At 44.7% G+C, this 16,035-nt stretch overlaps 1 protein-coding gene across 1 annotated transcript in view; it reads right to left on the bottom strand.

The window, feature by feature from the left end:
• Positions 1-1,041: 1,041 nt before the first annotated feature.
• The window catches only part of LOC115476124 (acyl-coenzyme A synthetase ACSM3, mitochondrial-like), a 42,751-nt gene continuing 27,757 nt past the window's right edge, over positions 1,042-16,035 (bottom strand). Inside the window, exons 11-14 of the mRNA XM_030212300.1 lie at positions 14,960-15,087; positions 11,591-11,690; positions 10,476-10,595; positions 1,042-1,308 (exon numbers count right to left, since the gene is read on the bottom strand). Coding sequence (XP_030068160.1) covers positions 1,222-1,308; positions 10,476-10,595; positions 11,591-11,690; positions 14,960-15,087 — 435 coding nt within the window. The 3' untranslated portion in view covers positions 1,042-1,221. The remainder of the gene's footprint in view (positions 1,309-10,475; positions 10,596-11,590; positions 11,691-14,959; positions 15,088-16,035) is intronic.

Here is a 16,035-nt window from a genome sequence, read left to right on the forward strand (position 1 = left end):
TGTGAGCCATGAAACGGGCGCTAGCAAGGTTTACCTGCGGCAGCTTCGGGAGGGTGCAGGACGGCAGTGTGGCAGCGTGGGGAGGGTGCAGGCGGGTAGTTTTGGTTTTGTGGGCGGCAGCTTCGGGTTCCTGGTGGCTCAGGTGTTCGGACGGCACTCCTCCCCCTGCGTAGCTCGGTGTTTGTCGCTGTGTGTGTGTGGGGGTGGAGCCCCTGCGTAGTCCGCTGTTCCTCGCAGTGTGTCGGGGGGGGGTAGCGTCGGAGGGCGGTGGAACTGGCGATTGGCTGAGTGTCATAGCCCCACCCTTCACGTCATCACGTTGTGACTGAGGGCAGGGCATACACTCATGGGATCTTGCAACTACAAATTTGCATTTAGAATGTTGGGGTTGTGAATTATGTGTGGATGGGGCGTGGCTGAGGGTGGGTCTATGAGTGAGAGTGAGTGGTGCTGACAGCCTAGAAGACTACAGGGCTTCAGTGTTTCCCTGCCATACATACAGTGAGGTTCTGAACGTTGGAGGTGAGAATTATTTATATAGATATACGGATTATGCCTCAGAGAAGGCCATGTGAAGATTAGTCCTAAATTAAACCAGTCGGATAGAAGTTAATTGCTAGTTAACTCAAAACAGGCCTATGGATTCAGAGGCCTCAGATGCGTTTCCTTTGTCCACAAATACAGTTGGGAAACTTATCTGTTGCTCGTCAGGAAGGAGGTTAAAGTATTGGGGGGGGGGGGGGGGCGGGTCTTGAGAGACTCATTTATGACTTGGAAGAAGAAGATAATTTCAGTTGTGCAATCTGTTTTCATCCTCTATGGCTGGGGCAGTGCAACCCAATTGGGTTTTCAGGATTTCCTCAATGAATATGCATGAGATCTATTTGCTTGCACTGCCTCCATTGTATGCAAATAGATCTCATGCATATTTATTGAGAAGATCCTGAAAACCTGACTGGGTTGCGGCCCCTGAGGACCAAGGTTGCCTACCCTTGATCTATGGAATGTCCAATACTTACATCCATCTTTAGAAACGTCAGATTTATTTGTTTAGAAATGTTTAGAAAACGATGACAGGTTATATAACAAATAAATTCATTATGAATTCAACTTCTAAGAAAATAATAAGAGACGATCAACACAGGACAAAGAAAGCTATGAAAATCTAGCAGTACATAATCATTTAATTTAAAAAAAGACGGAGATCATTTGTGATTGGATCTAAGCTTTCTCCCACTCCTTCTTTCTTAATTCATTTCTTCTGATTTTTGAAGTAATGGTCTTTGGCAGCTGCTCAACAAATTCCACCTAGATATGTAAAATAGAAAAAGGGAGAAGGTCTCATTTTTGCCTAACATGCAACAATGGACAGCCCAGAAAGGGATGCCACACTCTAGTGTACGAAAAACTCAAAACAATGTCCTAAACATCCAGCTTTTCATCACAACTTTCATATACCTGCAGTGAACTGACTAAATTTACTTAATTTTTTTTTTTGGGGGGGGGATCATCAGATCTAACTGCAGCACAACTCATATGAACAGTTTTGTTCTTTCTTCAACAAAAGAAATGATTGTGGTGCACATCCTCATTAGATCAACCTGAATTTTTAAATTTTTCTTTGCTTTTCTTACTTTACATCTTTCATTTCTCATAGCTGCATGATCTAACAGCATTTATAAAAAACGTGCAATCTAACAGCAACTTATCTTCATACGGCGGCGGCATAGGCGGTCGGTGGCCTAACTGTTTGGGGAGGCTAAAGGGGGCGGGGTTAGGGGTGGAGCCAGGGGTGGAGCTTAAATCCATAATTGTCTGATAACACACAGAAAAAATAAATAAATAAAAATAAAAGTCACAATTAATACCTTTTGTTAAATATAGATATTAGATATGTATCATATGTCAAAGAATAAAGTGGTTGCTCAAAGCATATACTAACCACAATCGCTCAACTGCAAAACACTATGCACAATTTTGTGCAAAAACACACTCAGAACCTTACTGTACCATAAATATTACACTGGGCAGAACCTAATACACCAATATACCACCCATACGGAAAATGCAGACCGTCAACAATATGAAACAAGGGATCATAATATCACAATTCTCATGTAGAGCCACAAAACACCCTAATTCATGTTTAATGTGGGATAAAATGCCATAAATAAGTAAATAAATATAAACTTTTAATGTTGAGCACCTGATTCTCAGTGGACATATTCCAAACATTATAATGAAAATAAAATGATTTTTTTCTACCTTTGTTGTCTGGTGACTGTTTTTCTGATCATGCTGGCCCAGTATCCGATTCTGCTGCTATCTGTCCTCTTAACTCCGTTTCCAGGGCTTCCTTTCCATTTCTTTCTTTCCTTTCCTCCTTTCTTCTTCATTTCTGGTCCTCAGCTTCTGCCTATTTTCTTCATCCATGTGCAGTTTTTCTCCTCTCTTTCTTTTCCCTCATCTCATCTCCTTCCTCACTCTTCCCTCCCCTCCACCCATGTCCAGCATTTTTTCTCTCTCCCCCTGCCCTGCAAGCACCCATACACAGCAACCCTCCTCTCCCCTGCCCTCCATACACCCATGTCCAGTAGTGATCCTCCTCTCCCCTGCCCTGCATGCACCCATACCCGGTGACCCTCCTTCCCCTGCCCTCCATTCACCCATGTCCAGCAGTGATCCTCCTCTCCCCTGCCCTGCATGCACCTATTATACCCAGTGACCCTTCTCTCCCCTCCTTCCACAAATGCCCAGCAACTCCCTTCTCTCCCCTGCCACCCCCTCCCGAGTTGTTTGGCAAATTCCTCCCCTCCCTCCTCACTCCGGATCCGGTCCACTCACGTCACTGACCTGACTCTTCTGAGCTGTCAGCGCTAACTCTACCCCGCTGTGCTGGCGTTGCCGGCGTTCGCGCTTCAAAATGGCTGCCGAGACTTACAGGGCGGCCTCTAAGACTTCAGCAGAAGTCTCGCGAGGCCGCCTCTGGAAGTCTTGGCGGCCATTTTTAAAGCGCGAACGCCAGCAGCGCCAGTGCAGCAGGGGACAGTTCGCGCTGACAGCTCCGAAGACGAAGAGTCAGGTCGGTAACGTGAGGGACCGGGACCGGATCCGGAGGGAGGGGGAGGAGCCGGCTCGCTGCGGCTGGGGAGGCTTAGCCTCCCCAAGCCTTCGATACCGGGCACCTATGGGCGGCGGCCTTTGACCACAGGAGAACCTCCACCGACGTGGCCAGGTTTCGCATTCAGCTGCTTCAAGGAAGAGGCTCTCATAACAACATTCCAGTGCTCCCACATATAGAAAAAATGGCCACCTCATTACTCTGGGTGGGCTTCAATTTGAACACTCTAGTCTACAGCATTTATAAAGCAGTGCTTCGTGGCCTAGTGGTTAGGGTGGTGGACTTTGGTCCTGAGGAACTGAGTTCGATTCCTTGCACAGGCAGCTCCTTGTGACTCTGGGCAAGTCACTTAACCCTCCATTGCCCCATGTAAGCCACATTGAACCTGCTATGAGTGGGAAAGTGCGGGGTACAAATGTAACAAAAAAACAAAAAACCTAGTCCTTGATGACCATGCCAGCACAAAATCCAGCATGGGTTTTTAACCTGATAAACCTGGAGCAATCATTGAATAAATGTGCCCTATGGTAATGCTTCTCAACCCAGTCCTTGAGGAACACCTAGTCCCATCAGGTTTTCAGGATATGGGACTAGGTGTTCCTCAAGGACTGGGTTGAGAAGTATTGCCATAGGGCACATTTATTCAATGATTGCTCCAGGTTAATCAGGTTAAAAACCCACAGCCGGATTTTGTGCTGGTATGGTCATCGGCTGCATTTAACTTAATCTGTATAATCAGCACTGCTCTCTGTATATGTAGTAGCCCTGGGGACTGTGCTGGTACTGTTTGGTGTGGACCAGGGTTCTCAACCCAGTCCTCTGAGCACACTTAATCAGTCAGGTTTACAGGATACCTACAATCAATGTATGAGACAGATTTGCATGCACCACTGCCACTGTATGCAAATCTATCTCATGAATATTCATTGTGGGTGTCCTGAAAACCTGATTGGCTAGGTGTGTCCTGAGGACTGGGTTGAGAACCACTGGTTTAAACAGAACTGCCAGGTTACCCTGCTCAGGAAGATTTTAGGCCAGTCCTGGATTTCCAATAACCTCATCTTGATTCACTATGAGACAGGCTGAATTGATTTCAATGGGTAGAATCAGAGACTATAGACACCATGCTGATTTGGGATATAAGTACAAAAACCAAGACTGGCCAAATGTTTCCTTCCTGGGTAACTTGACAGCTCTGGTGGATAAAATATTTGGATAATGGCTGAAGACAGAGATGCCAAGGGTGGCCCATCCAAATTCTGGAGATTTACTACTACTAGTTATCATTTCTGTAGTGCTACTAGATGTATACAGCGCTGTACATTGAAAATGTAAGAGACAGACCCTGTTCAATAGAACTTACAATCTAATTAAGACTAGGGTTACCATATTTGCCTTGACAAAAAAAGAGGATACCAATAGCTATGCCCCTCCCACCCTGCCACGCCCCTCCCCACCCACCACTCCTTCTGTCGTGCCTCCACCCCCATGCCCCATGCCTTGATCCCCCCCAAAGAAAGCTTCCCTCACCCTCTACCCCCATTCCATCCATGATCCACCTCCCCTCCCTTATTTTGCCCTGGTGGTTTATTGGCCTCTTCAGGGCAGGAAAGGACCTCATCCTTTCTTGCCTGGCGATGCCACTACCTGCTCACTGCTGGCGCAGCTTCAAAATGTCTGCCAAGACTTCAAGTGATGACCTTGCAAGACTTTTGTGGAAGTCTCGGCAGCAATTTTAATGCGGCGCCAACAGCGAGCGGGGAGGAGGGAACATTGCCAGGCAGGAAAGAGTGGGGTCTTTTCTTGCCCCGAATAGGCCATTAGACCACCAGGACATGATAAAGTAGGGGAGGGGAGGACACCGTGGGGCCCGCCAGCCTGCCCTCTTGCCCGCAAACCCAGACAAATGGGCAGGCTGGAAAAACCCACCCGAACGTCCCGCGGTGCCCTCAAAAAGAAGACATGTCCAGGTAAAACCAGACATATGGTAATCCTAATCAAGACAGACAAACAGTACAAACTAGGGATAAGGGAATTTTTTTAAGGTGGCAATTATTAAACAGATGTGGGTACTGAACAAGTGAATAGGAGGAATTAAAAGCCGCCTCAAAAAGGTGGGCTTTTAGCCTAGATTTGAACAAGGCCAGAGCTGGAGCTTGAAGACTCAGGGATAAAAGGAATGGAGTCTGGAGTTAGCAGTGGAGAAGAAGGATGCAGATAAGAGAGATTTACCCAGTGAATGGAATTTCCAGAAAGGAGTGTAGGGAGAGATAAGAGTGGAGAGGTAATGAGGAGCTGCAGAGTGAATGCACTTGTAAGCCATTAAGAGGAGTTAATTGTATGCAGAAATGGATAAGGAGCCAATGAAGTGGCTTGAGGAGAGGGCTAATATGAGCATAGCGTCCTGCAGCAGAATTTTGAACAGATTGAAGGGGAGAGAGATGGCTTAGTGGGAGACTTGTGAGAATCAAGTTGCAGCAGTCTGGATAAGGGTTTTAGTAGTGTGCTCAGAAAGGAAGGGATGCATTTTGGTGGTGTTATAGAGAAATGACAGGTTTTAGCAGTTTGTTGGATATGTGCAGAGAAAGAGAAAGAGGAGTCAAAGATAACCCCAAGGTTACAAGCTACTAAGACAGGGAGGATGAGTGTTATTAACAGAGAGAGAGAATGGGGGAAGAGAAGAGTTGGTTTAGGGGGAAAGATAAGAAGCTCAGTCTTGGCCATGTTTAGTTTCAGATGGCGGTGAGACATCCAGGCATTGATGTCAGACAGGCAGGCTGAGACTTGGGCCTGGATTCCTGCTGAAATGTCTGGTGTGGGGAGGTAGATCTGGGAGTCATCAGCATAAAGGTGATAATGAAAACCATGGGATGAGATCAGAGCACCAAGGGAAGAAGTACAGATGGAGAAAAGAAGAGGTCCCTGAGGTACACCAACTGATAGTGGGATAGAAGTGGAAGAGGATCCACCAGAATATACACTAAAAGTGCGATGGGAGAGAAAAGAAGAAAACCAGGAAACAATAGATCCCTGAAATCCAAGTAAGGACAGCATATCAAGGAGTAGGTGGTGATCAACAGTGTCAAAAGCAGCAGATAGATTGAGAATGATGAAGATAGAATAGAGACCTTTGGATCTGGCCAGGAACAGGTCATTGGAGACTTTAGCAAGCACTGTTTCAGTTGAATGTAGAGGGCGAAAGCCAGATTGAAGTGGATCAAGAACAGTTTGAGATGAAAGAAAGTCAAGACAACAGTGGTGAACAGCATGTGCAACTATCTTGGATAGGAAAGGAGGAGGAAGATGGGGCAATTTGGTAGGGCAGGTAGGGTCCAGTGAAAGGTTTTTTTTTTGAGGAGTGGTGTAACTATGGCATGTTAGAAGGCATCAGGAACAGGTACAGTGGAAAGTGAAAACCGAGGATATGACAGATAGAGGGGATGACACAATATTTCCCTATGCTTATCCCATGTCCCATTCCCCCTCCACTACCCCTTCTCCTGTGCTCACCTACCCCTTGCTCTTACCTCCCTTCTCCCTTGCCCACCTCTACCTACCTATCTCTTTTATTAGTCTGTTATACTTGATTTATTTTTCTCTATCAATACTCTGTAATCTCTATTACTATGTAAGCCGCATTGAACCTGCTTGGAGTGGGAAAGTGCGGGGTACAAATGTAATAAATAAATAAATAATAGTGCTGAGTAGATGGGTGGGATAGAATCAGAAGAACAGGTAGTCAGTTTGGAGGAGGAAAGAAAATGTGCAATTTCCTCTTCAGTGATTTCAGAAAAGGAGGCAGGGGTTGAAGGAGGATTAACAGAATGGACTGGGGGAAGGAGAGGTGGAGGTGACTTGGTTGAGAGCTCAGGGTTAATCTTGTGAGCCTTATCATAAACGTACTCAGCCATAGTCTGGGGAGAAAATGAAAGAGGGGTTGGAGTTCAGTTTAAGGACAGAGTTCAGTGTGGCAAAGAGACGTCGAGGGTTTGAGCTAAGAGAGTTTGTTAAGTGGATGTAGTAGTCCTGTTTGGCAAGTGAAAGAGAAGACTGGAAGGAGGTCAGCAAGAATTTGAATGTATGAAGCCAGCATGGGCATGGGATTTCAGCCAAAGGTGTTCAGCAGATCAGGCACGATCTAGAGGTCAGCCAAGGCTGAGTTTTGGAACGCCCTACAGAATGGGGAATGTGAAGAGCAGGGGTATCCAGAGCAGAGGAGAGAATAGTACTATAGGAAGAGGCAGCCTCATTGAGATACTTGGATATCAACATAGTGGTTGAGAAGAGGGATGAAACACTAATGGAGAGAGTGCAAGAGTCAATAGCCTGAAGATTCCTAAATGTATAGGTGGAGATTGGAAGGGACTTGGGGGGTGGGGGTGGAGGGTGTTTAAGTGTGAAGGTATCAGATGATGGTCAGAGAGGGGAAGAACTGAGATGCAGAAACTAGAGAGTCGGAAAAGAAGATAAGATCAAGACAAAGACCATTCTGGTCATTAGGGGTAGTGGAGCACAGCTGAAGATTGAAGCAAGAAACAGAGACGCATAAGAGTCAGAGGGATCATTAGCATGAATGTTAAAATCCCCAAGAATGAGGGAAGGAAATAAGGGTTCAAGAAAGAAGGAAAGCCAGGAGTCAAAGTCAGTGAGAAAGGAAGAAATGAACTTATCAGAGGGTCAATAAATGACTGCTACTCAGAGAGGTAGAGGAGTGAATAGACGGATGGAGAGGACGTCTGAGGAAGAAAACCAGTGAGACTGAGGTAGAAGAAGAGGTTGAAATCTACAAAGGGGTGAGAGTAGTAGCCCAATACCACTGCCATAGCCAACCTGGCAAGGTGTATGGTAGAAAAGGTAACCTCCATGACACAGAGCATCAGCTGAAGCAGAGTCTTCAGGGCAAAGCCAAGTCTCAGTTAGTGCAAGCAGATGGAGAGTATGAGAAATAAAGAGGTCATGGATGTAGGAAAGCTTGTTGGAGACAGAGCAGGCATTCCATTGAGCACATGAGAAAGGCAGAGAAGAAGGAGAGAGGAGAGGAACAGAAATTAGATTGGAGACATTGCGATGTAACCTGCATGAGAGTAGGGTGAGAAGGAGCTGATTTGGAGGACCAGGATTGGGATTGATATCCCCAGCAGAGAGCAGGAGAAGGAGAAAGAGAGTACGGAGAAAAGTAGGAGAGGCATGAGGACAGTGATGAAGACAAGATGCACTCAGACAGAATGGAGGTGGTTGAATGAAAGCAAGAAAATGTTGAAGCTTGAGAGCTGAGAAGAAGGGAGAAGACAGAAAGGGATGATGAGGTGTGGACAATGTGGTCCTGAGATATACAGTGGTTTCAGATGGAGAAAGATATTGGGAAGGGACCGTATCAAGAAAAGAAATTGTACTAGAGTCATTGGCAATAGCAGAAAGAAAACAAACCTGTAGAGAGAAAATATTCATGCGCCTAATGGTGTGCAGCAACTGGAGCAGTGGACCTCAGAGTCACCCCAGAGAAGGCTAGGACAGTAAGCAGATGGGCTGCAAGTCCTCCACAGCACTTGGAATGCAACTAGTGGAAGTGCTCAGCACCTGGAGCGGAGGTTCTGGGTGATTCAGGGTGGACCTGGAAGTCATTCCGGAGAAGGCTGGGACGGTATGCAGATGGGCTGAAAGACCTCCACAGAACCTAGAAGGCAGATGGTAGAAACGCTAGGCACCTGGAGTGGAGGCCCTGGGTGGTTTGGGGTGGACTCGGGAGTCGCCACGGAGAAGGCTAAGAGGGCATTCAGATGGGTTGCAAGACCTCCATAGCACTTGGAAGGCAGCTAGTGGAAGCAATAGGCACCTGAGGCCCTGGTTGGTTCGGTGTTGGCCTGGGAGTCAGCCCAGAGAAGGCTGGGAAGGTATGGAGATAGACTGCAAGACCTCCACAGCACTTGGAAGGCAGCGGTGGAAAAACTATGTACCTGGAACGGAGGCCCTGGGTGGTTCAGGGTGGACCTGGGAGTCATCCCAGAGAAGGTTGGGAGGGTATGCAGATGGAATTTACCACTGTAATGCTGAAGATTGAAGGCCAATGAGTAAGGTTTTTCTCACAGGCCCCAGCTGTGTCTTAAACCAGCTCTAGTATATATGCATTCTACTAACTGACATATTCATCAATAAATAGAAAATAAAATTACTTTTTCTACCTTTGTTATCTGGTTTCTGCTTTATTCTCTCTTCTCTTAACTCTCTTGCAAGGACATTTCTTGTCTCTCTCTGTCAATCATTTATCTTCCTTCTGCATCCCTAGCCACTCTGTCCAGTACTCTGTGTCCCTACCTCTATCTTCCTGCTATGTCCACCCCACATCTACCTTTGGGGCCAGCATCTCCCTATCTTTCTTCCCTTCCTCCTATCCCCCCCCCCCTACCAGGAGCCAGCATCTATTTTTCTTTCTATTGTCCTGCCTCCACAAGGACCAACATCTTTCTTACTTTCCTCCTGCCCCCCAATCTCCCATCCAAGCATTCTTTTCTTTCCCTCCTGTGCCCCTCTCTCCAGCCAGCATTTCTTTTCCCTTTCTGCTGTACCCCCGCTAACCCCCAGGGGCCACCATCTCCTTTCTTTCCTTCCTGCTCCCTCCCTCACCCCAGTGGCCAGCATCTCTCCCTCTCTCTTCGCTTCCTCCTGCCGTCCCATCGTCCCCTTCCGCCGGGTCCAGCATTGCTGTACATCCTACCCTAGACATCTCTTCTATTCCCCCCCCCCCCTCCACCTACCTTGTGGACCCAGCGCTTCTCATTTTTCAAGCTTCCCCTTCCCTCCTGGCACACTGTAAGCTTTGCATGTCTGGCCAACAGCGTTGAAGACACTCCTGGCCTGTGCAGGCCTCCTCCCCTCATCTGCAGCTACCATACTTTTAGCACAAGAAGTACAGGTAGCTGTGGACAGCACTTCAGATGAGGAATTATTTAGTCTCTCTTTTCATGATTTTTTTTTGAGACAATTGAGAGTTTTAAGATTGTTCTTTATAATACACAGGATACAGTGGCCATCTACATTCCTTTACTGCAGATTTTCAGACTCCTGATGCAGGCTCTTTAGGCCAAAACATGATTTTGTGTTAAGTCTATTGAAGATTTAATAAAGGAATTCTCCATTTTTTCCCCTAGCCTCTACATGGTGGGATTCCTACTCCCATGGTTCCCCTCTATGCCACCTTGCCACATCACCAGCCAGTACCCCAATGCCTATGAAAATTTAGCACCTGAGGCATCTGCCTACATTGCTTGTTGTACCTAAATCCAATCCTGTGAATACAAATAGTATGAGCATAATGTTCTACAATTGATAAATCCTTCATATATTATTCTGTACTGACCTTTCTAGGATACTTGTAAGGGGCTGTGACTTTTTTCACGTGCTCCTGCAGCTCTCGAGTCAGTTCTCCTGGATCATGTGACTTATATGACTCTGATAGGACTATGAAGGCTTTTACAACCTAGAAAGACAGAAATTCAGCAACAGTAAGGAAGGATCATGACTTCCGTGATGCAATGTTCTTCACTTTAAACAAGGCATAGAAGAGTGTAACCTGCATTGAGCGGCAGGTACAACTCTGGCTGCCTTGTTGGGCAGACTGGATGGACCATACAGGCTTTTATCTGCCATCATTTACTAAATAAAGGTCATCTGATCAGTGAACAGTTAGTGAAGTACCATATGACTGAGGGTGGTATATATCGATTTTTTTCCTTTGTTTAAATGATGCTGATAATTCCTTTGGTTGTGATATTAACAAGAATATATTATTCCTGGTCATTTTGAATCTTTAAGTTATGGGAAGTGTGTGTTCAATGTGTTGTGCTCCTGTGCTAAAATGATTTCACTTCTAAAATCTGAACTCAAAATCAAAGGAATAAAATTGGGCAACAAATGTGGAACAACCAAAATAGGAAGAAACACCATCACTAAGTGCTATCTTCGATACGTCTCTGTGCTCAGCTTTCCTCTTCCCAGATCATCAGTATTATTTACCATCACTGTGACTCTTTCATTTCTTTACCTAGTATTAAAGACCTGATCTCTAAGCAGGCTTCTCAATAGTCACAAGCCTAAATTAACTAATCAGCTATTGGAAGCTCTGAATCCATGACCAACAAATCTCATTTTCTTATGATCAGGTCTACCAAGTTTATTCCACTTGTCACCATCTCATCTTCCAGGTGAGACCGTGTCCTTCCAGCTAATCTTCAGAATTCTCCTATTACACCACCTTCCAAATGCTCTTATCGCTTTTTTGTAAGCTCGTGTTTCCCTCTCGAGTTCTACTTCTGAGAAGATACATGCATCCAGTTGCCTTTTGTTTAACCTTAAATCATAATCTCTCCTAAGAAACTCATTATTTGACCAAAGAGAGATTAAAAAACAAACAAAAAAAACTAAAGAAACAGATTCTTGGCATGGAAATATTTACACGTGTTGTTCTCATCTTACCTCTCCTCTGATGGGATCAGGACTGCTGACCACAGCTGATTCGATCACAGCTGGATGTTCTATTAGGGCACTTTCTACTTCAAAAGGCCCTATCCTGTACCTATGTAGGAAATGATCCAATTGGTAGATAATTTGCATAATGACCATGCAAAGCAAAGTTACAAGATGGTAAATTAAACTATTCATGATGTTACTTGGAGAAGGCTGCAGAGCAAATATCCTCAATAAACCGGTTGCAACCCCACTGCTTTCTATCATTTGAATTCTAATAAACTGTTTCTTATTGTATTATTAAATTGAACATGATGATATTGCTTCCGTGTACTTGACTTTCAAGTCTTGGATTATGGACCAGGTTCCTTTGAAGTGGATTGATTTAGATTATATCATTTACAGTAGCATTCCAACATCACAAACCAGTAAATTGGCTATGAGGAGATTCCTTGATGTTTTTTTATACAATGGGAGTCTGTAACACTCTGCCCCTTTGTGGTAAGAGTTATTATTTTCCTTGCAATTGCTAGACCAACATGGTTCCAGCTGTCCTCTTCCTAGGTGCACTGGTCTCTGATGGGACCCAACTGGAATTCCAAGGTTGAGTGTGAGGTCAGAAAAAGCCCTGGTCCCCAAATTGTAAAGGAGAATAAATTAAAAAAAAATTATGTATTTTCTTTTCGGGGGGGGGGGGGGGGGGGGGGGGGAGAGGGCTAGTGAGTGCTAATGGTAGTGGATGTCAGAAGCTCTGCTAACCCACTAGGCAGTTCATGATCCCTTTTTGATGGTTTACAGCACATTGTTAATGACTACTGGTGAAATCTAATGCATTGATTTGAGATGCTGTATTCAAAGGTAAACGATGACACAGAATGACTGATTGCCAAATTTTACAGAGTTGGGTGGAGAGGCCTTGAACAGCACATACCAGGAAGAAAGGCCAGTGTATCAGGTCATGGAGACAGTGCAGTGAAGGCCAGGTGAAGACAGAGAATCGCAATTCCAGGGGAAAGCAGTCCTTGGTCTATTATTCCAGCGAGAATACCTCATGAGCCCTAGAAGTCAAGTCCATTGAGGACACGGGACTCCTAAGATAAGTCTTTTTTGCATTTTGTATGATAAGAGCAGAACTGGCCATTATTGGTTTAAGTTACTACTACTACTTAACAGTTCAATGTTTTGAGCACATGAATACACATGAATAGCACATACAGCGCAAAAAAGGAGTAGCCCGATGAATGAAGTGCTATATCACCCATAAGAGGTCATTACAAACCCCTAAGTGGGTGTGGATATCTCTGAGGGCACTCTTTTTCACATTTATATTTGAAAAATGAATGGAGTAGTAGCAATATAATTTCCTGGTTCTATAGAGCACTCTTCCAACTGTGGGCAATTTGTCTAGAAAAGAGCAATAGGGAGGGTGTGACGAAACAGTGGGTTTCCAAGCCAGAAAACTGTATTATTTCATGAAGTGTATTTCTCATAATTGGCCAGCAGATGGTGCTTGGTTTGAATTTTAAAGCTGTTGCAGAAAAAGACTTTCTCTTCTCCAGTTTCAGTTTATGGAAAGGCAATCTGCAGTACCATTGGGTAGCTACTTTCAAAATTGATACCCTGGGCTCTGATTGGCCCTGGATTTCAAATCTAGCCTTGAAGGTACCTGATTTTCCACAGTCTCAGCCAGGGAGCGGAGAGAGAAAGATCTCTTTACTGAGGCCCTGTAAGCAGTTATATTTATAACCTGTGAGTAGCTACTGTTCCTGAACTCCCCAGGTACTACCCAGGTAGTAAACAAATGTTTAGATAGTTTTATAATTGATCCATATTCAGTTACCTGTTATTGTTTGCTGAGTTCACCTTTTTCTGTTCACTGCTCAAGTTCTGTGATAATAAACCTTTTTTAGTTTATTGACTGCTGTCCTGGACTGATTAAAAATCCTGGTTTGTCCTTTTGAGTCTGTGGGTGCTTTCTGGAGTGTGGTCCCAGTCTCCTAGAAATCACCAGGGAATAATCTGGGAGTGGGAGACTAGCCCAAAGGCAAGCGGGACCCAGTTGGTGGGAGGAGGGTGCTAGTATAGAGCACGTGCCCAGGTGCAGGTGGGCCTGAGCAGTGCTGGGGACAGACACTCCAGATGGCCACAGCATTAACTCCAGATGGGTGCTAGGCATTTCGTGACAGAGGAGTTCTTTAGAAAACCAAGAAATTTAGAGGGGGAGGTACGGTTGCAACATCAGATGAAGGGCAGGCTAAACTGGAGAAACAGTGTGGTAGAAGAATTCTTTAACAGAGACCCAAAAGTAGCTCAGAGGGCATGCAATAGGGAATTGGGAAAATAAATTGGAGAAGTGGGGAACGCTCTCTACAGCAGCCTGGCAATGCTTGCTGTCAGTCAGTAGAGGGGGGCAACAGTATAAAGGGTAAAGGGTAAGGCATTTGATATAAAGCCTTTTTGTGGTGCAAGTATACTGGTTTACATATTATATACAGGTACTTTCACTGTCCCTAGTGTGCTCGTAATGTAAGCTTTTTTTGTACTCTTTAATGAGAGGGTACATAGCATTGACCAGGCTGAAAATGATGGGGAAAGAGGAGACTGATGGGTGTTGGAGATACTGTGGCCAAAGATGGACACTGTCATATGTTTTGAGTATGTGTCCAATTATATGGGTCTATTGGTGGTATGTAAAACAGGATGTGCTGCTGGAACCAACACCCCAGTTATTCCTAAACCTTCCCCCGAGGTAGGAAAAGGACTGAGAGTCCATCAGGAAAAAAGCTAATGATTGCTGCTTGGTGCGTTCTCTTGGCCAGCTGGACGTGCCCAGAGCTTTCTGTAGCAGAAAATTGGTGGTCTGAGGAGTGCTTTGTGAGGGAGATGGAACTGCTGTCAGCATGGGTGAATAGGAAATTGGAGAAAGTGCAAGTGATGTGGGAACCACTTCTAAAAAGTAAGAATGTTCAATGTACAGTGGCATGATATGAAATGGGAGCCTACATGCGACACGTGAGATTGGAAATGGGATGTTATCTAAGGGCTTCTTTTACTAAACTAGCGATTCCTGGTGTAGCAAATGCGCCGCAGCCCATTCATTTTGAATGGGTGCATCGCATTTGCTGCATGGGAATCGCTAGCGCAGTTTGGTAAAAGAGGCCCTAAGATGGAGGAGGGAGGAAGTTGGGGTAGGGAGGGGGTGTTATAACTGTATAGTAAATGTCTAACAACTTACATTTAAAATTAATAAAAATTAAGTTACAAAAATGTTAAGCTTTTTTTATAAATCACCAGTAGCTGTCCAATGGCATCCAGCTGCATCAGAGCATATCGAGAATGATAATTTAAAAATAAGAAATTAGAAAAAAAACTACCTACCCAGACGATAGGATGACATCATCAGCTCTGGACACAAACCAGAAATATCCATCTTCATCCTGAATCGCTCTGTCTCCAGTAACGTAAAAATCCCCTCGTACAGTTGAGGCTGTTTTCTCAGGATCATCCTGGTTAAATAGCAAAATTATTTCTAAATGCAAGAAATGCATTTCACATAACACAAAGTACCTGAAGTGAGTATAATGCTGGAGGTTTAAAACATTCAGCTTTAACGATGGAGTATGAGTTTCACTTTTCCAACATTATGAATTGTACGTATGGAAATGGTTCACATCTAATTGGAAGCAATATGCAGCTTCAGGGTATGTTAGCAGTGATATCAGCCACAGTTCATTGCCTGGCTGGAAGAGCAAATGTGTGTATTAAAAAAGAAGGAAAACTTGGGGGCCATGGAGGATTTTCTAAATAGTTTCAGTCTATATGAGTCTGAGGTGGATTCTAGTCAGTGCATTTTGTCTAGCAAAATAGGTGCCGGTACTCAAATGCTAGGCCACCCTTCCAGGGTGGGGTGATCACCGAGGGACCCACCCCACAATAGCCAGGTCCCCTGCAACCAGTCACAGAATCTATGACAAGGCAGAATTTGTGTGTAGAGCCTGAGCTCTTTCATTAAAACTTAGGGTCCATGGGTCAATTTTAGCAGACAATGGAAAAAGTGCCGGTACTCAGTACCCCCAAGTACCCCCTCAAAAAAAGCCCTGATTCTAGTGGATAACAAATAATGCCACACGATGAAGACAATAATGTCTAATAATAAGAACCACATTGTTTATTCGTGAATCGGGATCATAGAACCATTGTAACATTCATACTTGTCATACAGTAAAGGTTCAGAAGATGAGTCTGTCCTTGAGTTATACAGCCTGAATACTGCATTTTACAATTTAGGTAAACCTGTTAGCATCTTGATTCCTACATATACTAATTAAATAATGAATGCATATAAAAGACGGATTCCCAAACTCGCCCTGAGGACCCATAATAAATTTGCATATGTGGGATCTCCAATGTATGCAAATTTATCTCATGCATATTTATTGTGGGTCTCTAATGAT

Source organism: Microcaecilia unicolor, chromosome 8 (assembly GCF_901765095.1).
Source record: "Microcaecilia unicolor chromosome 8, aMicUni1.1, whole genome shotgun sequence".
In the NCBI taxonomy this organism is placed as follows: Eukaryota; Metazoa; Chordata; class Amphibia; order Gymnophiona; family Siphonopidae; genus Microcaecilia; species Microcaecilia unicolor.